The sequence below is a fragment of the Brachyhypopomus gauderio genome, unplaced genomic scaffold (assembly GCF_052324685.1).
Source record: "Brachyhypopomus gauderio isolate BG-103 unplaced genomic scaffold, BGAUD_0.2 sc259, whole genome shotgun sequence".
NCBI lineage: Eukaryota > Metazoa > Chordata > Actinopteri > Gymnotiformes > Hypopomidae > Brachyhypopomus > Brachyhypopomus gauderio.
Window position 1 is genome coordinate 102,501 of NW_027507080.1, and position 27,402 is coordinate 129,902.

The 27,402-nt window shown below is 42.9% G+C and overlaps 2 protein-coding genes across 12 annotated transcripts in view; one reads left to right on the plus strand and one right to left on the minus strand.

Annotated features, from left to right (window-relative positions):
• Positions 1–8,825, plus strand: part of LOC143504320 (uncharacterized) — a 16,529-nt gene extending 7,704 nt beyond the window's left edge. For 6 of the 11 annotated variants that reach the window (XM_076995865.1, XM_076995861.1, XM_076995858.1 and 3 more), the window contains 2 exons: positions 1–820; positions 3,540–3,990. The exon at positions 1–820 is cut by the window's left edge. The gene's annotated coding sequence lies outside the window, so the exon portion shown is untranslated. Of the gene's footprint in view, positions 821–3,539; positions 3,991–4,222 lie in introns of those variants that run through there. The other 5 variants (XM_076995863.1, XM_076995866.1, XM_076995859.1 and 2 more) reach the window with 5 other exon arrangements.
• Positions 8,363–26,099, minus strand: LOC143504318 (NACHT, LRR and PYD domains-containing protein 3-like). The gene is made up of 12 exons (XM_076995852.1): positions 25,989–26,099; positions 25,175–25,282; positions 24,798–25,061; positions 23,293–23,347; positions 21,657–21,861; positions 19,232–21,017; positions 16,208–16,378; positions 14,631–14,801; positions 13,153–13,323; positions 12,175–12,348; positions 9,801–9,847; positions 8,363–9,361 (listed from the first exon to the last, which is right to left on the minus strand). The coding sequence occupies exons 2-12, from the start codon at positions 25,222–25,224 to the stop codon at positions 8,823–8,825; spliced, it is 3,633 nt and encodes a 1,210-aa protein (XP_076851967.1). The 5' UTR covers positions 25,225–25,282; positions 25,989–26,099; the 3' UTR covers positions 8,363–8,822.
• Positions 26,100–27,402: the final 1,303 nt, after the last annotated feature.

Sequence of the window (27,402 nt, forward strand, 5' to 3'; positions counted from 1 at the left end):
CGGAGCGTCTCACGCACGCCCACCCTGCCTACGACTTTAACATCCAGGCATTTAACATCCAACATCCATTCCTAAATCGTGTTAAAAAATATATAAATAATATGATAAAAAAATAATAATACATATGATGACATTCAATAGTTTACGTTTGTTGTGCATAGCACATGGCTACTCAACATGCAAGACGTTTAATTTGTCCTATAACTGTGTAATAAAATATAATATTCTTAATAATAACAATTGCAATAAAATGTGTTTATAATAGCACTTAAATCAGGATATGTTTGTGAAAACAACAAAAATGTTGATACAGCATATCGCAGTTTGGAGCACTGTTAATTTACCGCAGTGGAAATTCTTTCACCACGACAGCCCTAAGTGTGAGTGTAGGTGTTGAGGTCTGTGTGGTTGTTGTGAGTGGTAGTCCCTTTAAAAATCTCCCAGTCTGTGTCCTCAAAGCAGTCTTGTAATCTTGTTTTTTTTGTGGACTGTGGGCTTCACTCTTGCAATGAGTGGTGTGTATGCAGTTAGAAGCAGACTGATATGATCAGACCAGCCAAGCTGGGGAGAGGGCGTCCCTTTGTAACACTTTGGTATATTGTAACAAACTTGATCCAAAATGTTGCTTCCTCTGGTCTCAAAGTCAATGAACTGATGGAGTTTTGGCATCACAGTTTTCAGATTGGCGTGATTAAAGTCCCCTGCTATTATAAACACGCCATCTGGATGTTCATTTTGCAGCCCGTGAAGAGCTCGTCCATCTTGTTGACGATGGACTGAGCGTTCTCCACAGACAGACTGGGCACTGCTGGTCTGTCGGGTGAGTATCTTAGCCTAGCCTAGCCTAGCCTGGATGCCGGACCGCTTGTCCCGCTTTTTCTTCCTGTCTCGTCTCCACCTGCGCTGCTTGCTGCTTCGGTTTGTGATCCATGCAGGAACTGATGTGTGGAGCAGCTCCTCCTGAATTTCATATGGTGGTGGAGTCTAGTTATTGTTTAGATTCTGTAACATGTTCAATCTGTTGATACTTATGTGGGTCGAACCAGATTGGAGGGAATAACTTATAGTGCAAAAATAAAAGAGTAAAACTATATACAACACTAAAAAGCGTCATTTGGAATGAGAGCTCTGAGCCGTGGCGTCTATGTGTGTCGCCATCTTGAGCCACTTATGTGCACAACACAATGTGGGGAGAGGAACACAGATGCAACAAGCAGCACAACCAACACCTGAGAATCTGTTTGACCATTTGTAGATTTTGTAGAGCTCACACCAAGTGAAGGGAAGAAATACTGCTTGGTAATTGTAGATCTGTTTTCAACGTGGGTTGAGGTTTTACCCACAACACAGCAGGACTCAGACGCCGTGGCCAAGGCCCTGGTAAAAGAAATCATTCCTAGGTGGGACATTCCAAGCTAAATATGTAGTGATAACAGAAGCCCTTTCATCAGTGGGGCCTTGAAAGCAGTAGGTGTATTTTTATAAATTGACATGAAGCATCACTGCACCAACCAACCAGCAAGCGCGGGGGCTGTAGAGAGAGAAAACAGTAACTTGAAGAACAAACTGAGTGAGGTGCAGAAACTAAGCTGGGTGGACCAAAGTCCTCCCCATCGTTCTCATGAAAATGAGAATGCAGCTGAGACCAAAACATGGCTTGAGCACGTTTGATATTTTGGTTGGGAAACCGCCAAAACACCAGAGTGGGAAAATTTCTGCAACAGCCTCATTTGACATTTAAACTTATAATAATGCAACATGTTGTGTACTGTTGTCTACCGACTAAGTGCACAACAAATCACATTTTAAAAAGCAAGCAACAAATATCTGTATATAGCTGTGCTTTATTTGGACATTTTTAAGTAATTTACCATTTTCCTTTCCTCAGTACTATATTCAACCCACTGCTTAATGGCAGGACTGGGGTACATTTCAGTCTTTATGTTTAATAAACAGAAGCAAATGTACATCACACCAACACATAAAACAGTTTCTCTGGTGTAAATTTAAGAACCTCCACTATAGTAGTCTATACTTATTATTATATTTATTTAGTGTGTTTTATCTCCTGACTATGTACATACTATATATATATATATATATATATATGTATATACATTCTTATTGTATTTGTTAATGACATGGTTGGCATTCTTGGCGAGGAGCAAAGTAAGTTTTTCATTGTATCTAAGGAAACCTGTTTCCTCTGTGCATATGACAATAAACACTTTGAACTTTGAATTTACATGAATTGCAATTTAACAAGCAAAAATCAACAAAAAATTCAATTATTTGCCCAGTTATGATACAATATAAATTTTTGGTTGTCTGCTGTCATCTACTGGACAAATACTGGAACTGCTAGAAAATCATAAATGGAAAACAGCATGAAATCTCTTCTATATATGGTCGTGTCCATGTGTGTCTTGGTTTGTGTGTGTTGGTCTATATATGGTTGTGTGTGTGTGTGTGTGTGTGTGTGTGTGTGTGTGTGTGTTGGTCTATATATGGTTGTGTGTGTGTATGTGTGTGTGTGTGTGTGTGTGTGTGTGTTGGTCTATATATGGTCGTGTCCATTTGTAAACATTGCAGAATCTAAAAACCAAATGTGTTAATGTGTTTTAATTTGATCTCAGTTGCAGCCCCTGAGTCTTCCTCACTCTCCCCATCTTACACTGAAAGTTCCCAGTACTCCCAGTTTAGCCTCTGAACTGTTGATCTCAAGAGGAACTTCCTCAACAGGTTCCAGCATGTCAATCAAACTGGATATTATGTCCCATTGATCAGCAGTTGGAGTAACAAATGTTCCCTAATCTCCAGCGTAGATGTTCAGTGTTTCTGCTCCATCATCTCTGCATCATGTGGTGCGTGGAGCTCCAGCGAGTGGGTTCAGACTGTATGATGTTAAAACCCTCCTATTATGTTGTGGGTCAAATTGACCCTTTTCAAAGTTTGAAGATCTAGGAAAAATATTTAAAATCATTTTTTCAGTATGAAACTTCTTCTGCTAGGGTTAATTAGGGTAATCAACATATTATATGAAAATAATTCATTTCAGATATTTGCAACCACCCCCTGCAAGTTTATATCACATAGATACTGTTTGGGTAAATTTGACCCTTTTAAAATTTTTGACCCTTTAAAAAAAAAATAATTTTTATTTTTTTTTATTTGTGTGTGTGTGTATAATTGTGTGTTTGTGTGTGTGTGTGTGTGTGTGTGTGTGTGTGTGTGTGTGTGTGTGTGTGTTTGTGTGTGTGTTTGTGTGTGTGTGTGTGTGTGTGTGTGTGTGTGTGTGTGTGTGTGTGTGTGTGTGTGTGTGTGTGTGTGTGTTTGTGTGTGTGTTAAATGATTTATTTTACCAGGGAGGTCCTTGAGAAACTTCTGTAAATTGAGATGTCGCTATAAATATTGCAAAACATTTCTGGCTGCTTATTTGTTCTCAGTATTATTTCATTTACAGAGAGAAGTCTGAAGGACACCAGGGTTGACAGAGCTGTCAGTGTTGGTAAAAAGATTGTGAGTGTCTTTTCTCACAGCTGGAAGAGGCAGCGATCACTTCAAGATGAACAGAGAGACATGGGCCACCTCAACACAAACTTGTAACAGAAACTCCCACAAGATGGAGATGTAAGCAGAAGATGATCCAGCAGCTACTGGAACAAGAAAAAGCTTCACTCAGGTCTTGGCTGCTGACAGGTCAACAAGGCACCTGGTCCTTATGTGGCAAGATATGGAGGTACTTGACTCTGTGAACAAGGCCCTTGGTCCTCTTCTAGAGTTTACAAATGCACTGTCTGCTGAGGACTATGTTACTGTCTCTTGTTTGAAGTGCTTCAGTTGTTTACCAGTGACATTCTACAAGTGAAAGAGAATGACACAGACCTGACGAAGACCATTAAAAACATCTGTAACCCTTAAATGGTGAGTACAATAAAAGTCAGAAACAGTTGGGTAAGATAATAGAGTAAAATAAATGTATTAAGCAAGTATGGATCAATCCAGAGTTCTCATCTACATACACTCAAGAGCGTCTGCCACAGAAAGCTAATTCCTCTCTCCGAACTCTCATCTCTTATACTTTAGTTCATAAGCACACAAGGGGTTCACGAGGTGAACATGAGGTGATTAAAGCATATGATTGGATGAACATGACATAAATCACACATGATTTGACAAATGTATATTGGCCTCTCCCCTCACGCCCCATCCTCACACTCAGTACATGGTCCAGAGAGATGGAATCTGTCAGAGCAGAGTGGCACCTCTGACTTTGAAACACCTCAGCAAGCTTCAGCATCAGCAAAAGACACAGCAAGTGATGCAAAGAGACTAAAGAAGACTCTTGGAAGCTTTTTCAAGAGGGCAGTCCCTGACAAGGGAGTACACACAATGTAAGCAGAGCTAAACAGCTACTTACAGTGTTCTCCAGCAGACAGTGAAAGAGATCCTCTTGCATGGTGGACGCTGCATGAAATTAACTTTCCTCGGGTTAGTCGTTTAGCAAGAAAATACCAGCTACCAGTGCAGCCTCTGAAAGGCTTTTTAGCACAGGAGGCAATATTGTAACATGCCAGTGGTCAGCACTGAACGCTGCTACGGTGAACATGCTGGTCTTTTTAACAAAGAACTGAATTATTTCAGAAATTAGGGTCCCATTTGCATATGTTTGTGGAAGAACGCTGGAGTGAGCAGGTAATTCTTCATCTTCCACCTTTCTCTGATCCTTGGTCTTCAGTGGTGTCTGTATCAGTTACTGGGACACAATGTCCTGCTCTTCTTTTATCTGTTGTTCTGTCTTGGTCAGTGTGTCCACTGTAAAGAAGACATGAGGATATAACGAGGATCCAGCAGTGTCACTAGCACCAAACATTTTCTCTCCTCCATCCCTGCAAACCTTTTCTGCAGCAGGTTTCCCTGAGTGTTTCCATCCTCCTCGTGTTATGACCCTCTGCCTGAAGCTCCATCTTCAGCACAGCAATGCTTGGGATGACACTGGAGATGGAGCCTCTGAACTGTTGATCTCAAGAGGAACTTCCTCAACAGGTTCCAGCATGTCAATCAAACTGGAAATTATGTCCCATTGATCAGCAGTTGGTGTAGCAAATGTTCCCTAATCACCAGCGTAGATGTTAAGTGTTTCTGTTCCAGCATCTCTGCATCATCGCTGGTCTGACCAATCAGACGCTTTACTGCAGGACTGTTTCGAGCATGTGGATTGGGAAATGTTCCGTGATTGGTCGAGCAGCGTTGACAAGTACGCAGACACAGTCTCCGCCTTCATACGCAAGTGTGTGGATGACGTAGTGCCCTGTTGACAAGTCCACGTATTGCCCAATCAGAAGCCCTGGCTGAACTGTGAGGCTCCGCCCTTAGCACACGCAGCGCTGCTTTCAGATCTGGAAATACGCAAGAGTACAAGAAAACCAACTACGCTCTGCGTAAATCCATCAGATCAGCTAAACGGGTGTACAGGGAGAAAGTGGAAGCACAGTTTAACACCAACAATACACGGAGTTTATGGCGGGGACTAAACACAATCACGGACTATAAATCTGCCTCTCACACTCTGCCTATTAACAGCAGTGATTTACCGGATGAGCTAAACCACTTCTACGCTCGTTTTGATAGTAACCTCACTGCACAGCTGGAGAACGCCCCGTCCACCGTTGATCCCAACCCCCCCTCCGTCAGTGATGTGTGCAGAGCCTTCAGACGGGTGAACCCGCGCAAGACAGAAGGACCAGACGGCACACCAGGTAGAGTGCTGAAAGCCCGCTACAGAGAATTAGCAGGTGTTTATGCAGACATCTACAACACCTCACTGTCTCTCTCTATCGTGCCAGCTAGCTTCAAACTAGCCACCATTGTGCCAGTCCCAAAGTCATCCAGCATTACCTGTCTGAATGACTGGCGACCTGTTGCCCTGACCTCCATCGTGACCTCAATGCTTTGAGACGCTCGTCAAAGACATCATCTGTTCCTCACTGCCTGCCACCCTGGATCCTCTGCAATTTGCGTATAGGAGAAATAGATCCACTGATGATGCAATCGCGCTGACGCTGCACATTGTCCTCTCCCACCTGGACAAGAAGGACACGTATGTGAGAATGCTGTTTGTAGACTACAGTTCAGCATTCAACACCATCGTTCCTTCGAAGCTCGACAGCAAACTCCGGGATCTGGGTCTGAACAGCACACTGTGCAGCTGGATCCTGAACTTCCTGACGGACCGACGGCAGGTGGTAAGGATGGGCAGCATCACATCCTCCTCTCTGACCCTCAACATCGGAGTCCCCCAGGGTTGTGTGCTCAGCCCACTCCTGTACTCTCTGTACACCCACCACTGCACTGCTACACACAGTTCCAACGCCATCATAAAGTTTGCTGACGACACAACGGTTGTGGGCCTGATCTCCAATAATGATGAATCGGCCTACAGGGAGGAGGTAAAAATCCTGGAAGACTGGTGCTGGGAGAATAACCTCTCTCTAAACGTCAGTAAGACCAAGGAGCTCATCGTGGACTACAGGAGGTGGGAGAGAGTACACCCAGAGATCCACATCAATGGGACTGCGGTAGAGAGGGTCAGCAGCTTTAAGTTTCTGGGTGTTAACATCAGCGAGGACCTGACATGGGCAGTGCACACCACACAGGTACTGAAGAAGGCCCACCAGCGCCTCTACTTCCTCAGAAGGCAGAGGAGGTTTGGTCTGAAGCCCAGCATCCTCAAGACCTTCTACACCTGCACTGTGGAAAGCATCCTGACTGGCAGCATTACCACCTGGTACGGGAACTGCACTGATCTTGAGAGTAAATCTCTGCAGAGAGTAGTACGAACAGCACAGTCCATCACCGGGGTTCAGCTCCCCAACCTGCTGGACTTATACACCAGCCGCTGCCTGAGGAAGTCCAGAATGATCATAAAGGACTCCTCCCATCCTAGCAGGACCCCTCCCATCCTAGCAGGACTCCTCCCATCCTAGCAGGACCCCTCCCATCCTAGCAGGACTCCTCCCATCCTAGCAGGACCCCTCCCATCCTAGCAGGACCCCTCCCATCCTAGCAGGACTCCTCCCATCCTAGCAGGCCTCCTCCCATCCTAGCAGGACTCCTCCCATCCTAGCAGGACTCCTCCCATCCTAGCAGGACCCCTCCCATCCTAGCAGGACTCCTCCCATCCTAGCAGGACCCCTCCCATCCTAGCAGGACTCCTCCCATCCTAGCAGGACCCCTGCCATCCTAGCAGGACTCCTCCCATCCTAGCCACTGTCTGTTCTCTCAGCTGCCGAGTGGTAGGAGGCTCAGAAGCTTTAAAGCCAGAACCAGTGGGCTCAGAGACAGCTTCTTCCCCCATGCCACCAGACTCCTGAACAGCCAATAATCTCGGCTCTGACCAACCCACACCCTCCATTACATGCATGAGCACCAAAGCACTTTATTTCACACTGCACCTCTGCACTGCTGGACTATTGGTCTTAATAATACCAACCCGAGACAATACTCCACCCCTGCGCTCCCATATACTCACTCCATACCTTAATAATACCAACCCGAGACAATACTCTACCCCTGCGCTCCCATATACTCACTCCATACCTTGCTCTGACATCAATACAGCATCATACTCACTGGGATTACAGGCACCTCTATACAACAGTATAATCTCCATAACCTGTTACATTCATCTCCATTTTCTGTGCAATATCACATGTATATTTAATATATTGTGCATATCAAAAATTAGAACAATACTTATTTTTATTTTGAAGACATACAGAGTAAGCTTTAAATGTACATAGTTTAAATTGTTTGTAATTTATACATCTTTGTAATATTGTTGCTGCAAATTGTGGAACATGCACACAAGTTTTTCACTCACCGGGGTACCTGTACTCTGGTGATGTGACAATAAATCTGATTTTGATTTGATTTTGATTCATGTGGTGCGTGGAGCTCCAGTGAGTGGGTTCAGACTGAATGATGCTGTGCTGGAGGAGGCCAAGTTCTTTTACAACTGTTCTCAGATTCTGCTTTGCAAGCACAAAGTTGAAATGTTTATCAATGTTCTTTAGCTTGGCATTAATGTCCAAATGACGTTAAAATTCAAATAAAATGTCTGTGTGGTAGTTTTAGATGTGAGCAAAAAACTGAAAAGTGCACTGAAAACAGAATCAAGCAAAAACAAACGTGTGCTTAAAACAGTGAAACAAACACACTTAACTGTGTGATTCTTGTTTCTCTGCTCTCACTGTCACTGGTTTTGCTCGGTTGTTTTGCTCAGTGTGTCTTACTTGCTCGATTGAACCTCATCTTTGCTCTCTTGTATTAAAGACAGTAATCTCACTCCATAGGTCTGGAGTAAATTTCAGTCTTTCTCTTTAATGGACAGAAGAAAGCAAATGTACATCACATCAAAACATAAAACACTTTACATATGTTGCAATTTAACCAGCAAAATCACACACAAAATCCTATACTTTGCCCAGTTATGATACTGTATATCAATATGTGGTTGTCTGCTACCATCTACTGGACACATACCGGAACTGCAGGGAAATTTCTGCATAAATGTAAAATACTGGATAAAACAGTAAAATGTAGAAGCAGGTTCTACACTGCACGGTTAACTACTCTACATGTAATCACAGGACTTCATTTACCCCTAAACCTAGAAATGCAGAGAAGACAGTAACTGTTGAGGCAAGAAAAAGAGGAGGGAGAGAGAGGGAGAGAGAGAGAGAGATTTTGTTCTCCAGTTGTGTGTGTAGAGGAGTGTGTGTTTCCATGGAGACGCAGGTGTTGCTCCAGTACACAGGAGGTTATTCTAGCTCACACACACACACTGAGGAGTCAGAACACCAAAACCCAAACCCTGCATAGAGGGGCTCAGTGAATGTGGAGTGGAATGTGTGTAAGTGTGTGAGTGTGTGTGTGTGAGAGGAGACGCTGTAGAAGGACAGAGTGCCGGCGGGCCAGTCCAGATACACTCCTACTCTGTTGGAGATGGAGGGGGCAGAGATGTCAGTGCGGTTATAATTGTGCCAGACAGAGTAACTGTTATTATAGCAGCGCAGCTTCCAGGACTTTATATTGTATCCAAACACACAGTCACCACTGTCTCCTTTCCTGCTGATTCCTTTATATGTCACTGCTATATCAGCACCTCCACTACACTCAACCTCCCAGTAACAGCGTCCAGTCAGACTCTCTCTACACATCACCTGAGACCAGCCATCAAATCTCTCTGGATGATCAGGATACGTCTGCTGCTCCTCCACATACGTCACCTTTCTGTTCCCCTCAGACAGAGAGAGACGTGTGTGTGCTGTGTTTGGGTCCAGTGTGAGCTCACACGCATCTGCACACAAGAAGAGACATTAGAGGAGACCACACAAATACTGTGTGTGTGTGTGTGTATGAGTGTGTGTGTGTGTGTGTGTGCGTGCGTGCGTGTGTGTGTGTGTGCGTGCGTGCGTGTGTGTGTGTGTGTGTGTGTGTGCGTGCGTGTGTGTGTGTGTATATTTGTGTGTGTGTGTGTGTGTGTGCGTGCGTGCGTGTGTGTGCGTGTGTGTGCGTGCGTGCGTGTGTGTGCGTGTGTGTGTGTGTATCTGTGTATATGTATCTGTGTGTGTATATATATACATGCTGGTTATATTTTCTGTGTGTGTGTGTGTGTATATATGTGTGTGTGTGTGTGTGTGTGTATATCTGTGTATATCTGTGTGTGTGTGTGTGTGTGTGTGTGTGTGTGTGTGTGTGTGTGTGTGTGTGTGTGTATTAACTACATAACTGCTTACATTTTCTTAGTCCTGGTTTGAGACTGATCTTCCCTGCATGATCCACCCTAAAGAACACACACACACACACACACACAGTTATTTTTTATTCTGAAGGCTCTGTCCTGAGAGAAATATAGAAATAGAGGAAGAAAGCTCTATTACTCACACACACACATGCACCTAGATAACTGAACTGTCTGTCCCACACACACACACACACACACACACACACACACACACACACACACACACACACACACACACACACGCACACACACACACACACACACACACACACACCTCTATAGGGTCTAGACTTCACCGATTACATTCACTGCCTTGTGTGTGGAGTCAAAACCTTTAAAGAATATTCCAGGATCAATAATTAACTATACTGATAGGCTACTGATAAAAGTAGGTGTGTCTGGGGCGCAGCTCTCTGTCCCGCAGCAAACTTTAAGGCAACCAATTAAAGAGCTTCTCCAGATCACATGCTTGCCAAAAGTTTAAGGACCTACATAGACACCCATTAGTCCAGCGCCCCACACACAGGAAGTATACGGTACACATATAATGTCACAGACATTCAGTGGACAAAAGGAGAAGGTGAGACTCCACTTCGAACTGAGAGACTCCACGGACCCGGCAATTCGAGCTGCCAACCCTCAGATTCGCACTGGACGGAAGTGGAATGCATCCCAAGCAGTTGACCAGGCAGTGGAACGGCTGAAGCACCAGGAGATCGTTGGTGCTACACAGTTGGGCAGATCTGGTCTGGGATGGGCAGTAGCACCAAAGAGCTGGTCCAAAGTGACCAGGAAGGAGAGGAAGGATCTTGTGATCTCTGAAGTTGCCAAGATGGAGGAGGAAACATACAAGATTACAGCAGTGAGCCAGCAACAGCAAGGCAGATGGACTACTTGGGAGACTGTGCTAAACAGAATCATCACTTGGGCCGATTTGTGGAGAACTCCCCAGGCAAGACTGAGCTTTCGGATTAGGGCCACATACGACACCTTACCGAGCCCCCGGAACCTTCTCACCTGGTTTGGCACAGAAGAACGCTGCCATCTCTGTAGTTTCCCAAGTCCAACCCTAAAGCACATCCTCTCCAGATGCAAGACAGCGCTGTCACAGGGAAGGTACAGGTGGCGGCATGACAAGGTCCTGCGCAAGCTCGCAGAGATCCTGGAAGCCCACAGACAGCAGGTAAACCGGTCAGCAAGCCTACCCACCTCCCCGATGTGGATCCAGTTTACCAGGCCAGGGACGACAGCACGGTGCAGCACGGGGACAGAGCGGTCGCTCCTGTCGCTAGGAAGTGAGTGGCAGTTGGCAGCCGACCTTAGCCGCTAACTGAAATTCCCAGCAGAGATTACTATAACATCCTTGCGCCCAGACATCGTGCTCTGGTCAGCACCTGCCAAAGCCGTCATCATGGCAGAGCTGACAGTCCCATGGGAGGAGCACATGGAGTCCTCGTACGAACGGAAGAAGGACAAGTACGCAGAACTGGCAGCAACGTGCTCACAAGCTGAGTGGAGACCATTCATCTTCCCAGTGGAGGTCATATGCAGGGGCTTCACTGGGACATCCACACAGAGGCTACTGAAAACTCTGGGTGTCACAGGCCCTAACAGGATGTGAGCTATTCGCAACCCTGCAGAGGAGGGTGAGGAAGGGAGCTTCTGGCTGTGTCTCAGAAAGAAGGATGACACATGGGGGAAAGAAGCTCTTGAGGGAGACGTTCTGGTATGTGGTCAGTACTTGTGCTTGAGTCAGGGAGATGGACGTCCCTGACATGCACAGTCCCCTGCGACTCATTCCACACACAACAATAATAACGCTGGGGTCAGAGAGTGGGGTGAATACAGATCCTTCAGCAGGCTGCAGGGGGCGGCAGGGAGACGTCCCTGTCGCTGCTCCACCACCCAGATATGTTCTGGGGGATAATGGAGTGAAACATCAGTGAAGGGTGCCCCTCCCCCCCCCAGCTGACGACCCTGCAGCCCACACAATGGCACCATCGGAGGTGCGTCAGGCAGCAATGCCAAGCAGGTGTGACCACCTGTGCTTACATCTAGATAGAATTATTGATCTTTTTTAAATGTACGATAATTGTCAGTATTACTAGTTTCATAATACTTTTGCAATATATAATTTACATAAGTTCATATGTCTAAGTAAAAATTTTTCTCTGGATAATTTGATGAGGACGGCACCCCAGCGCCCCCTACTGACGAGCTGCCACTGGTGTCATGCATGATACTGTATGTATTTTAGGAATAAGACCATGTGTGTGTCATGTGTGCTGTTTCTATGTATGACACTGTTCTTCTCACATTTGGAGTGTGTGTTCACACACAGGGTGTTTAAGGGGATTCCTACATACCTGAGTGTGTCCAGTCTGCAGTAGGGATCCTCCAGTCTAGCAGAGAGCAGCTTCACTCCTGAGTCTCCTGGGTGGTTGTAAGTCAGATCCAGTTCTTTCAGGTGGGAGGGGTTTGAACTCAGAGCTGAAGCCAGAGAAGAACAGCCTTCCTCTGTGACCAAACAACCAGACAATCTGCAGAAAGGAGGAAAAAGAGGGAGAAAGACAGTGCCCTCACTGCATTTGCAGAGCAGCCAGTATGGGGCGCTAGAGAGGCCAGTAACTGTAGTGGAGGCTTCACCCTGTGCTTTATAATAAACTACTGACATGGTGAGGTCTCATATCCATTCCTCACATATGATCCTACACCACCAAACACCCTCCACAATATTAAACCTAATAATCCTAAACTGCTTAGCTCTGATCTTTGATATAATGTTGTCAAATGTGTGTGCACAAGCACCGAAAAGGTGGTTTTTTCATTACATGTCATTTTAATATTGGGGTATTTGTCATATGTGTAAATGAAATTAAAAGATATTGCCACATTTTCTTTCACAGTACTGTGGATGTGGACGTCTGGATTTGGAACATTAATAAGACACTTGGGGCAGAGCTGTTTTACAAGCTGTGTGTTTCAGTCAGGTCTGTGTAGGAGTGTGTCTGTTCAGCGGTGTGTAGGAGTGTGTGTTTCCATAAATACCCACATACATTTGGACAAGGACTCCGTCAATGACATGTAGTTCATGTAGTTAATTTTAACAGGAAATATTTGGAATTAATAAAGAAAGAAAACCTCATAAAATAATAAAGTGTGAAATTGTCTTGCATTGCCTTGTGGTAGGATTTTTTATAGTGTAATCAAAGGAAGTTTATTATTTTTAAAAGGAAATTGAGATTTTAAAAGTACATAAATATTAATCTTAAAATTGATTAAAACCCTGTAGTGCCACCACACTTTACTGTTTCCATTCCAGATTAAATTGACAGAAAACTCACCTGAGAATCTCCAGTTTACAGTTTGAACTCTTCAGTCCAGCACAGAGCTGCTCCACTCCTGAATCTTGTAGGTCATTATTATTAATTTCCAGTTGTTTCAGTGAGGTTTCTGTTTGTAGAACTGATATGAGAGATTTGCAAGACTCCTCAGTGAGACCACAGAGAGACAGTCTGTAAAGGAGTAAATACAGTACAAAATGTAGATCAATCAGATGATGCTGGATTCCAGAATCTGAACTGCTGATTAAATTATCCTCTGTATCTGTTATGCAGCTCAACCCTGGAGACTGCAACTCCCAGAATGCCCCACGTCGTCTGACCTGTTCCTCCTCCCCTCAGTACTAGTTCACACCTGGTTCTCATCATAGGCTATTATTTATATCACGACACTCACTAAACTCTTTGTGAAGTATTGCCGACATTTTGAAAGCATACATAACGTTTTTTCCTGTATTCTATTCTCTTTGTGGTTCGACCCAGTTTGTCTAGTTCACTGCTCTCCTGGATTCTCCCTTTTTGTACCTCTGTCTGTTTTTTCTTCTTTTTGTGTGTACCTGACCTGGACTGTTTTTTTGACATTGACTTTGGATTACGTCTGGATCCCTCTGCCCAGTTGTTTCCTCCATTTACTTCAATAAACAAAGTGTGTTTAAGTCTGTGTACGTTTGTGACTAATATGTACCCCACATCACAGTATCTTGTAAAATAGGATGAAATTAATTACATTAACAGATTAAAAAGTATCAAAGCAGAGGCCAGTAACTGTAGTGGAGGCTTCACCCTGTGCTTTATAATAAACTACTGTCATGGTGAGGTTTCATATCCATTCCTCACATATGATCCTACACCACCAAACACCCTCCACAATATTAAACCTAATAATCCTAAACTGCTTAGCTCTGAACTTTGATATAATGTTGTCAAATGTGTGTGCACAAGCACTGAAAAGGTGGTTTTTTCATTACATGTCATTTTAATATTGGGGTATTTGTCATATGTGTAAATGAAATTAAAAGATATTGCCACATTTTCTTTCACAGTACTGTGGATGTGGACGTCTGGATTTGGAACATTAATAAGACACTTGGGGCAGAGCTGTTTTACAAGCTGTGTGTTTCAGTCAGGTCTGTGTAGGAGTGTGTCTGTTCAGCGGTGTGTAGGAGTGTGTGTTTCCATAAATACCCACATACATTTGGACAAGGACTCCGTCAATGACATGTAGTTCATGTAGTTAATTTTAACAGGAAATATTTGGAATTAATAAAGAAAGAAAACCTCATAAAATAATAAAGTGTGAAATTGTCTTGCATTGCCTTGTGGTAGGATTTTTTATAGTGTAATCAAAGGAAGTTTATTATTTTTAAAAGGAAATTGACATTTTAAAAGTACATAAATATTAATCTTAAAATTGATTAAAACCCTGTAGTGCCACCACACTTTACTGTTTCCATTCCAGATTAAATTGACAGAAAACTCACCTGAGAATCTCCAGTTTACAGTTTGAACTCTTCAGTCCAGCACAGAGCTGCTCCACTCCTGAATCTTGTAGGTCATTATTATTAATTTCCAGTTGTTTCAGTGAGGTTTCTGTTTGTAGAACTGATGTGAGAGATTTGCAAGACTCCTCAGTGAGACCACAGCCAGACAGTCTGTAAAGGAGTAAATACAGTACAAAATACAGATCAATCAGATGATGCTGGATTCCAGAATCTGAACTGCTGATTAAATTATCCTCTGTATCTGTTATGCAGCTCAACCCTGGAGACTGCAACTCCCAGAATGCCCCACGTCGTCTGACCTGTTCCTCCTCCCCTTAGTACTAGTTCACACCTGGTTCTCATCATAGGCTATTATTTATATCACGACACTCACTGAACTCTTTGTGAAGTATTGCCGACATTTTGAAAGCATACATAACGTTTTTTCCTGCATTCTATTCTCTTTGTGGTTCGACCCAGTTTGTCTAGTTCACTGCTCTCCTGGATTCTCCCTTTTTGTACCTCTGTCTGTTTTTCTTCTTTTTGTGTGTACCTGACCTGGACTGTTTTTTTGACATTGACTTTGGATTACGTCTGGATCCCTCTGCCCAGTTGTTTCCTCCATTTACTTCAATAAACAAAGTGTGTTTAAGTCTGTGTACGTTTGTGACTAATATGTACCCCACATCACAGTATCTTGTAAAATAGGATGAAATGAATTACATTAACAGATTAAAAAGTATCAAAGCAGAGGCCAGTAACTGTAGTGGAGGCTTCACCCTGTGCTTTATAATAAACTACTGTCATGGTGAGGTTTCATATCCATTCCTCACATATGATCCTACACCACCAAACACCCTCCACAATATTAAACCTAATAATCCTAACCTGTTTAGCTCTGAACTTTGATATAATGTTGTCAAATGTGTGTGCACAAGCACTGAAAAGGTGGATTTTTCATTACATGTCATTTTAATATTGGGGTATTTGTCATATGTGTAAATGAAATCAAAAGATATTGCCACATTTTCTTTCACAGTAGTGTAGATGTCTGGATTTGGAACATTAATAACACACTTGGGGCAGAGCTGTTTTACAACCTGTGTGTTTGTCGCTCTATGCAGGTGTGTGTGTGTGTGTGTGTGTGTTCAGCTCTGTGTAGGAGTGTGAACGTTTCCATAAATACCCACATACATTTGAACAAGGGCTCATATGAGTCTCTTTAGAGTGTTACATTTCTCTTCTAGGAGATTATGTAAATCTACTTATGCATCACACATTTTTCTTTCTCTCTGCAATGTGGTCAGTCAATGAAATGTAGTTCATGTAGTTAATTTTAACAGAAAATATTTGAAATTAATAAAGAACGAAAACCTCATAAAATAATAAAGAATGAAATTGTCTTGCATTGCATTGTGGTAGATGTTTTTATACTGTACTCAAAGGAGGTTTATTATTTTAAAAAAGGAAATTTACTTTTAAAAGTACATAAATATTTATCTTAATATTTATTAAAAGCCTGTAGTGTCACCACACTTCACTGTTTCCATGCCAGATTAAATTGACAGAAAACTCACCTGAGAATCTCCAGTTTACAGTTTGAACTCTTCAGTCCAGCACAGAGCTGCTCCACTCCTGAATCTTGTAGGTCATTGTTATTAATCTCCAGCTCTTTCAGTGAGTTTTCTGTTTGTAGAACTGATGTGAGAGATTTGCAAGACTCCTCAGTGAGACCACAGCCAGACAGTCTGTAAAGGAGGAGTAAATACAGTACAAAATACAGATCAATCAGATGATGCTGGATTCCAGAATCTGAACTGCTGATTAAATTATCCTCTGTATCTGTCATGCAGCTCAACCCTGGAGACTGCAACTCCCAGAATGCCCCACGTTGTCTGACCCGTTCCTCCTCCCCTCAGTAATAGTTCACACCTGGTTCTCATCATAGGCTATTATATATATCAGGACACTCGCAAAACTCTTTGTGAAGTATTGCCGACATTTTGAAAGCATACCAAGAGTTTTTCCTGTATTCTATTCTCTTTGTGGTTCGACCCAGTTTGTCTAGTTCACTGCTCTCCTGGATTCTCCCTTTTTGTACCTCTGTCTGTTTTTTCTTCTTTTTGTGTGTACCTGACCTGGACTGTTTTTTTGGCATTGACTTTGGATTACGTCTGGATTACGTGTGTTTAAGTCTGTGTGTGTCTGCGATTAATATGTAGGCTCTATGTAGGAGTGTGTGTGTGTGTGTGTGTGTGTGTGTGTGTGTGTGTGTTCATGTAGTTAACTTTAACAGAAAATATTTGGAATGAATTAATAAAACTTCCTCCACCCCCCCCATCTTTGGAGGACAACTTTGTTTTTATGTACAGATCAAATGATAACAATTCTGTATAATACAGTGCAATAGTGATAACAATTATTGGGGTTAGGTGGACCATAAGAAGATAGAATATAGAAAAGAGGGGGAGAGAAAAGAGGGGGAGAGAAAATAAAAAGGCAAAAGACAGAAAAAAGGGGAGAAGTAACCACAGGGGAGCAGCCGGGAGAGGACCGGGTACAACCTTGTAAACCCTGTAAAGCTGCTTTGCGACAACTTGAGTTGTTAAAAGCGCTATACAAATAAACTTTGATTGATTGATTGAATAAGCCCCAGACCCAGAACCAGCTGTCCTCACACATACGCTCAAACTCATATTTACATTCACCCCCATGTATACACCCCTACATACATACACACACCCCCTTATATACACCCTCATTATGTATACACCTACACACATCCATATACACACACACACACACACACACACACACACACACCCTCATATATAGACCCTCACACATATATACAACTACACAAACATACACTCCCACACACATTCACCCACACCCATATACACTCTTACGGACATGTATACACCCACAAATATACTTACACATTCATCCCAATATATACACACACACCCATATACCCCCCCCCCCCCCAACATGTACTCATTCACACACCTATACAAAAAGAGACAAGGACAAAGACACATTCATCCAAACTAACACACCCTCCATGGCGGGGGCAAATGGCTGGACCAGCAAGGATCGGCAGCAGCTCCAGGACGCCACCAGTCCAGCCCCGCGCTAGCGACCCATCCCTGTCCCGGCAGGGAGCAGCAAACGGGTGAAGGAAGGCATTCCCACCCCTCCACCCCCAGTGCTGTGTAGTGTGTAGGTGTTGGTGTATATGCATGTATGGTAGTGTGCGATACTATGGTGTAGTTAAAATTGAGGGGACAGGTGCTGGGACAAACGTGGGCAATGCCCCGGGCCACTGGTCAGTGTTTGTCCACACCGTCCCCTCAAAAGCCCTCAATGTGTAAAGTGCAGTAAAAACTGAGGGACAGACAGTGGTGAGGAGACAGGTGAGGTCATGACAGCAGGCCCACCTCATTGACCTCTGGGTAACATGCCTGCCCCCCAGGATCCTAAATGTATGAGTACTGTATGTGTACTAGTCATCAAGTTAGGAAAAAGCCAGCTAGAAAAAGCCAGCTAGTTAGACACCGTGTTTCACACATTCATCCTATATATACACCCACACACATTCATCCTATATATACACCCACACACATACATCCTATATATTAGGGATGCACCGAAATGAAAATTCTTAGCCGAAACCGAAAACCGAAAATGAGGAAACCAAGGCCGAAAGCCGAAAACCGAAACACCGAAATACATTATGCCAATTATTAGTAACATTGGATTTATGGCTAACCTCACTAAAATCAAGGCATTGCTATTCAAAGAATAAATCAACTACAAAATTTGATTTGAAAATATTTATTTAGCACTGACATTACAGTAATGCATATTATAAAGTAAAATTAGTGGTGGGCCGTTAACAGCGATACCGCTGACAACGGCCGACCACTAATTAAATTAAACTCGCTTGCAGACCATTTTTATCTGAGAGGATAAATATATGTATTTTATACGAGTTAAATTTAATTATAACTGACTGGCCTGAAAGATAAATATAAATTCTCTCATAAAAACGTGACGTGAGTTGCAACAACATTAAACAGCTCAGGTAAACACACTTCTGAGAAATGTCGTCTGCTCGGCAAAACATAACGGGGCTCAATGTGCTCTATTAGCCTACGAAATCCCTACGACAGAGAACGGCTGATCGTCTAAGGCAACGAGTTCCATAATTTTTGGTGTAATGTCCTTTTGCCTTGGCGCCATCACTGGAATTTTTTTTTGCTAGCTTTATCCAAATAAGCGCGTGCAGGTGGCGATTTTTGCTTGCGTAATCACAGCACACTGTTTCGGCCGTGTTGTTTCGGTGATGAAAGTATTTCGGCCGAAAACCGAAAATGCAAATTTAAGCTATTTCGGCCGAAAATTTTCGGTGGCCGAATTTTCGGTGCATCCCTACTATATATACACCCATACACATATACACCCACACACCTTCATCCCATAAGCACAACACCCAGGCAACACCCTGCTGAGGGCCAGCACCCCCCCCCCCCATAGACCTTCTGATTCAGGAGCATCCAGTGCTATGTCACTGTGAATCTCTGAATGAAAATACTCACATGACTTTTCTGGATGCTTTGACCACTGGCAGCAGTCTCACTAGACATTCCTCTGATGGGTCATATTTATTCAGGTCAAATTTACCCAGCTCCTCTTCTGAGTTCAACATCACAAACACCAGAGCTGACCACTGAGCAGGTGAGAGGCTGACTCCACGCAGACAAGTGACACCTCCTCTGCTCAGGTATGTTTGGACTTCCTGTACTAGAGAATGATCATTCAGTTCATTCAGACAGTGGAACAGATTGATGGATTTCTCTGGAGAGGGATTCTCCCTGATCTTCTCCTTGATGTACGTGACGGTTTTCTCTTTGCTGTGAGTGCTGCTTCCTGTCTGTGTCAGTAGTCCTCGTAAGAGAGTCTGATTGGACTCCAGTGAGAGACCCAGAAGGAAGCGGAGGAAAAGGTCCAGGTGTCCATTCTGACTCTGTAAGGCCTTGTCCACTGCACTGTTGAGGAAGTCACACAATGTGTTTTGTCTCTCTGTGTGTTTTGGTTGTTGCTGTTGCAGCACATTTGTGTTGGTGGAGATGAAGGTAATAAATACATATAAAGCAGCCAGAAACTCCTGAACACTCAGATGTACAAAGCTGAACACCTTCCCCAGCTGTAGACCAAACTCCTCTCTGAAGATCTGAGTGCACATTCCTGAATACACTGACATTTCTCTGACATCAATGCCACTGTTTCTCAGGTCGTGCTCATAGAAGATCAGGTTTCCTTTTTCCAGCTGTTGGAAAGCCAGTTTTCCCAGTGCCAAAACATGTTTTCTAGTTTGTTGAGGGTCAGTGTCACTTTTCTGATCATACTTTTGGTCCTTGTGTTTGATGTGAAATATCAGGAAGTGTGTGAACATCTGAGTCAGAGTCTTGGGGATCTCTCCACTCTCTGCTTCACCCAACATCCTCTCTAGAACAGTGGCTGCAATACAACAGAAGACTGGAATGTGGCACATGATGTAGAGACTTCTTGATGACTTCATGTGTGAGATGATTCTATTGGCCAGACTCTGGTCACTGATTCTCTTCCTGAAGTACTCCTCTTTCTGAGGGCCACTGAACCCTCGTACCTCTGTTACCTGGTCAACACTCTCAGGAGGGATCTGATTGGTTGCTGCTGGTCGAGAGGTTATCCAGAGGAGAGCAGAGGGAAGCAGATTCCCCTTGATGAGGTTTGTCAGCAGCACATCCACTGAGGTCGACTCTGTTACATCCCACACGCTGTCATTGTTCTGGAAATCTAGAGGAAGACGACACTCATCCAGACCATCAAAGATGAACAGAATTTTGTAGTATATATAGTGAGTTGGTTTTAATTCACGTGTTTCTGGAAAAAAGCAATGAAGAAGCTGCACCAGACTGAGCTTTTTCTCCTTCATCAAATTCAGCTCCCTAAAAGGAAGTGGAAATATGAAGAGAACATCCTGATTTACATTTCCTTCAGACCAGTCCAGTATGAACTTCTGCACTGAGACTGTTTTACCAATTCCAGCCACTCCTTTAGTCAGCACAGTTCTAATGGCTTTGTCGTGTCCTGGTAAGGGTCTAAAGATGTCACTGCATTTGATGGGTATCTCCTGTGTTGCTGGTCTCCTGGATGCTGTCTCAATCTGTCTCACCTCATGTTCATTATTCACCTCTCCACTCCCTCCCTCTGTGATGTAGAGCTCTGTGTAGATCTCATTCAGAAGTGCTGTGGTTCCATGCTGTGAGATTCCTTCATTAATTTTCTGACATTTTTCCCTCAGTTTGGATTTGAGTTTTCTGTAGCAAGCCGGGGCCAGTTCTGATAAAGAGGAAGACAACAGCACACATGTTAATGTCTTTAGGATCAATCATAACAGACTCATCACAGGAAATACAAGAAAAATACAAGAAAAGACATCATTGTGAATAGATATTTAGTCCCCATAGATCAGCCATGATACATTCAGGAAATTGAAGTGTTAAATTAGAGGTAGGTTAGAGTGTCTGGGTATCAATAATGACATTGAGAACACATGCGTTGATGGAGGAAGCCATTACACCAGCTGAAGTTCCACCACACACACTGGTAACTGTCACCTGACTGAGGAGACCTACAACTAGCAGACTGGACATCTGAGAGACAATGGAGGGAAATAGAAAACACACCTGTGTATGACATCATGAGACAGTGACCTGTGGTCAAATCTGATTGGTCAAATCTCAGTTCTAAAGAATAACAATGTATCCTCAAAATTCCAACATTCTACAGTCACATGACCACAGTGATAAATGTAGGAGAGTGTTGAGTCTGCACCTGAGCAGACTATACTGAAGGGAGGTCAACTGAGGACAGACCAACACTGATTTAAGATCCTCATTGTGAACTGAGATTCACCAACAGTGTCCTCCCTCTGAAGTAATAAAGTGATGTTATGATCTCATGACCCAGAGCTCTTACTGGTCTCTAGTGTGTTAGCGAGGTCTGTCTGGTTCATGTTCCTCAGGACGTGCAGTGTGATCTTCAGCGCCCCCTCTCTGACACTGCTGTGATCCTCCTCATCCTCCACCTGTCTCTCAGTGCATGCTGGGTAATCTGGACTCAGTAGATTCTTGAATCTCTTAAGCTCATTTTTTACCAGAGAGATGATTTTGTGCTCCAGCTCCTGAATAAACAGTATCAGTAAAACTAGTGTTACACACAGATGATTATAACACAGGATAATACATTAAACATAAGAGAGGACTGAACTGAGAGGGACTGGGTGGTCCTGTGGACATTATGGTTTATTACAAAAGTTAAAGTACAAAAGTTTAATATTTAAGTTTCAAGAATACAGTTTGAAGTTTTAGTATTAAGTTTAAGAATACAACCACAGAACTCAAACAAGCCAGAACATACCGGTAATACAATATCTCCCAATATAAGAACTACCACAGAACAAGAGAATTAACAAAGCTTAAATAGGACAGACTAACAAGAGAAGGGACAGAGATTAAATAGGACAGACTAACAAGAGAAGGGACAGAGATTAAATAGGACAGACTAACAAGAGAAGGGACAGAGATTAAATAGGACAGACTAACAAGAGAAGGGACAGAGATTAAATAGGACAGACTAACAAGAGAAGGGACAGAGATTAAATAGGACAGACTAACAAGAGAAGTCAACTGTGAAGAGGTGGGACTGATAATCACAGGGTGGAGTTACTGAATGGAAGGAGGGACAGACAGACATGAAAAACACATGGGAAGAATAAACAGGGAAAGGCTGGGCGGGGCTAGAGGGACCAAACAGACAGATTGACAGGAGAGGGTGGAGCTCAGCATGACACCCCACACACACACACACACACACACACACACACACACACACACACACACACACACACACACAAACACACACACACACACAAATACACACACACATACACACACACACACACACACACACACACACACACGAACACACACGAACACACACACACACACAAACACACACACACATACACACACACATACACACACACACACACACACACACACACACACACACACACACACGCACACATACACATACATACACGTACACACACACACACACATATGCATGCACACACACACACACACACACACACACACACACATACATACATACACATACACACAACATAATCAAGGAGGTAGACAATTTTAGATGTGTTCGGGGACAATGGCTAATTCTGGCACTTTTATAGTTATGTTTATTAATGTACACCAGGGGTGCCCACAGTTTTCAGCTTGCGAGCTACTTATAAGATGACCAAGTCAGAAAGATCTAGTCAGAAAGGGGTGGCGGCGAACGTAATTTGTTGAGTGGATTGCAGATTGGCTACCGTGAATGTCAATCAAAATACAACCGTCAGTGCAGATGTGCGATTCATCTACTACTATTTTATGTGACGCGATCTACGCACATTCCTTCGCGATCGACCGGTCGATCGACGTAATGAGCACCCCTGATGTACACTGTCCCTGTCAAAAAAACGAATAAAAAAATAAAAGAAAATAAAAATACAAACACACACACACACACACACACACACCAACACACAAACCTTGAATACTGACTCCAGTTTGTCTTTAGAAATCTTTACAGGTTTCTTTTGGACACTGTGGACAAACAGAACAACAACTTTAATTCAAAAAATAGACATATAGACAAAATAGACATGTTTATAGACATGAATTCATATATATGTTACATTCATGAATACACGTTACATTCATGAATACATGTTACATTCAGGTACATGATGATGATGATAATGATGATGTGATACATGTGGAATAACCCAACACATCTGAACATGTCACGGTTCACTGGGCTCCCAGACTGAGGGACACTGAACCCAAATGCTGTAGTGACAGTAGAACAAACACAGAGAACCTGCACCTGACTTTAACTCTGGTGATGTAGAATAATGTTTATGTGAATAGTGCCTCACTTTATTAGAAACACCTTGTACCGGTACACACTAGACACTTTATTAGAAACACCTTGTACTGGTACACACTAGACACTTTATTAGAAAAAAACTTACAGTTCTGAATCAGTCTAGTTCTTGTATTTCTCATCGTGTTTACTCTCGTAATGGTGATTCAAATTGTAATCCTGTTCTTCACAAACTAAATACACAGCTTTACCATTGACTTCAATAAATACACATTTAGAAGTGAATGTTTTGTTAAAAACTGTCACTAATGTATCACTCACTGTAGGTTAGAGGTCACAGGTCCACTGCTAAAGTTAAGAGGCTCATCCTTGGACATGTTACTCTTCATAGACACAGAGCTAGTCATGATGATTGGACATAATGGTGGTAGAATCTAAAGGGGATATGTAAATAGAGTAGGAGGGGCAATGTGTATCTGATTAGAATATGTCACGGTAGGCCGGTCCGGCTCCTCAGGGGATCCGCCCACTTCACAACACTCCACCTCCTGTTCACTCTATAGATCACAAGCCCCGCCTACTGATCAGTTCTCTTCATTCTTGCACCTGTCACTCATTTCCAGTCGCCCTCTTTATCCGTTAAAGGCCAAGATTGAGTGACTCTCTTCAGAGTTCAGAGCGCTATCCGCTCCTCTGATCCCTTGAATTTAAACTGCATTTAACTGTTTTGAGTTGTGCTGTGTCTATGATGGAAATGGACATTAAAGTCGACCCAGCACCACCTCCTGTGTCTGCTGCATCTGTCACCTCGTTACAGAATATACCGTATGAATAAACATTAGTGATCCTCTGAGCCCTGGAGACTTTCATGTTGGGGAGAGACTCAACTGTACACCAACATTGATCTACAATAAAGTGGGACCTGTTATTCTCACCAAGTGATCTTGGAGACTGTCTTCTTTATTTTTTTTATTACTCTGTTCCTTATTTGTTTAAGGATAATTCAGTGGTACTAGCTTTAATGTGGGACTAAGGAACCACAAATATTTACTCCCTCCACACATACACAAGAACTGAGGAGGGAGAGAGAGAGGAAAATGTGGAGAATGAAGACTTAAAATACTTTCAGTCTGATTAAAGAATCTCTGTGTGTAATGTGTCACTCACTGTGGGTCAGGGGTCACAGGCCTACGACTGAAGTAAGGAGGATCAATCATGGACCAGTAACTCTTCATAGACACACAGCTGGGTACTGGAGATGATTCACTCTTCATAGACACACAGCTGGGTACTGGAGATGATTCACTCTTCATAGACACACAGCTGGGTACTGGAGATGATTCACTCTTCATAGACACACAGCTGGGTACTGGAGATGATTCACTCTTCATTAACACACAGCTGGGTACTGGAGACGCTGCTCTCTTCACCCTGATGAAGATGAGGAAAGTGTTGAGTAATTACATATTTCACTACATCTCATTTATCCTGAATATTCCCTCTTCTTGTTTCCTCAGATTAAGTGCTGATGTAAAGCTCCTCACTTTGGGTCAGAGGTTCCTCCTCCACTGCTGGAGTTATGAGGCTCCATCATGGAGTTGTTCCTCTTCACACACACACAGCTGGACACTGGAGATGCTGCTCTCTGCTCCCTGTCAACAGTTCATCATAAAGAGGAGGAGCAGGACACTGAAAAACTGATTATAATGAACCTGATGTCACTGCAGTGACTCCGCCCCCAAACACAAGCCCAGTAACACTACAGAAAAATGACATTTTAACAGATATGTTATATACAGTATTCTGTTATAACTGTTATATACAGTATTCTACATATACTTGAACGCTTGCTACTTTAGCGCCATCTTTGGGCAACTTATATAAATGAATATTGACTTGATGTTTTTTTTTTTTTTTTACCAATGTTCCGCCTAAGATCGTCTAGTTTAGAACAAATAAAAATGTGATTTAAAGGCAGAGTTCTTCCAGTGTGACAATATCAGTGACTATACAGTGGCCTCTCATGAAAAATGCTAAATAATATTTGAATCCATATTTAATTTTAAACTTGTATCTAAATAGTTATATTTAGGTATCATAAGTATCTCTAACTACGGTGACTCTTTGACGATGATCCTTAAATACAGATTCTCCTGAACAATGTTAAATACGACATGCGCTATCACCTTCTCCGTGTCAGTAATCTACATTTCCGGAGTGACTGAAGTTCAAAAAGTTCGCCGTTTTGTCAGAGATCGTTTCGTACAGATTCAGACTGGATTACGTCCTTTATCGTTAGAACATTAAAACTGTATATTTTGTACATAATGTAACATTTGAAACATTTAATAAACTCACCGTCGTATGTCCCAGACGTGCGTTCATAAGGTGATTTTTATTTGGCATTTACTTTCGGTTTCGTCTCATCTCATTTGGCCACACCTATGACGTAGTTTCCGTGCGAACACTAGGGGGCGCAGAGACACAGAGCGAAAAACAAACGTGAACGTCATGGCCAAAAGTTTTGAGAATGATACAAATATTAATTTTTACAAAGTCTACTGCTTCAGTTTTTATAATGGCAATTTGCATATACCCCAGAATGTTATAAAGCTTAACAGCAATTAATTGCAAAGTAAATATTTGCCTAGAAAATGAACTTTATCCCCCAAAACACATTTCAACTTCATTGCAGCCCTGCCTTAAAAGGACCAGCTAACATTGTTTCAGTGATTGCTCCATTAACACAGGTGTGGGTGTTGATGAGGACAGGGCTGGAGATCAATCTGTCATGATTAAGTAAGAATGACACCACTGGACACTTTAAAAGGAGGCTGGTGCTTGGCATCATTGTTTCTGTTCTGTTAACCATGGTTATCTCTAAAGAAACACATGCAGTCATCATTGCACTGCACAAAAATGGCCTAACAGGGAAGAGTGTCACAGCTAGAAAGATTGCACCTCAGTCAACAATCTATCACATCATCAAGAACTTCAAGGAGAGAGGTTCCATTGTTGCCAAAAAAGCTCCAGGGCGCCCAAGAAAGACCAGCAAGCGCCAGGACCATCTCTTAAAAGTGTTTCAGCTGCGGGATCGGGCTACCAGCAGTGCAGAGCTTGCTCAGGAATGGCAGCAGGCAGGTGTGAGTCCATCTGCACGCACTGTGAGGCAGAGACTCTTGGAGCAAGGCCTGGTCTCAAGGAAGGCAGCAAAGAAGCCACTTCTCTCCAGAAAAAACATCAGGCACAGACTGATATTCTGCAAAAGGTACAGGGAGTGGACTGCTGAGGACTGGGGTAAAGTCATTTTCTCTGATGAATCCCCTTTCCGATTGTTTGGGACATCTGGAAAACAGCTTGTTCAGAGAAGACGAGGTGTGCGTTACCACCAGTCTTGTCTCATGCCAACTGTACTATGTGAAAATATAATATTTGTGTCATTCGCAAAACTTTTGGCCATGACTGTACATTTGTATTTCACATGTATACATATAGGCCATAATGTGAACCAACAAAAAGTGCTTAGAAAGTGATTTTCGTTCGCACGTCTGGGCACTACTTTTTAAAAGTGTTTTTGAAAAGACAATACCCTTATAGACCTTGAGTTAAAAGTTCTCCGTAAAATATCCTGCAGTTTTTTGTCACAGTGCATAAATGAATATATATATGTGAATAAAAAAAACAATTTCTATGCTGCTGGTTTTGCTTGTAAATTCATCTCCATTTTCACAACCTAAAATATATCTCAAACTGACCTATACATGTACTTAAA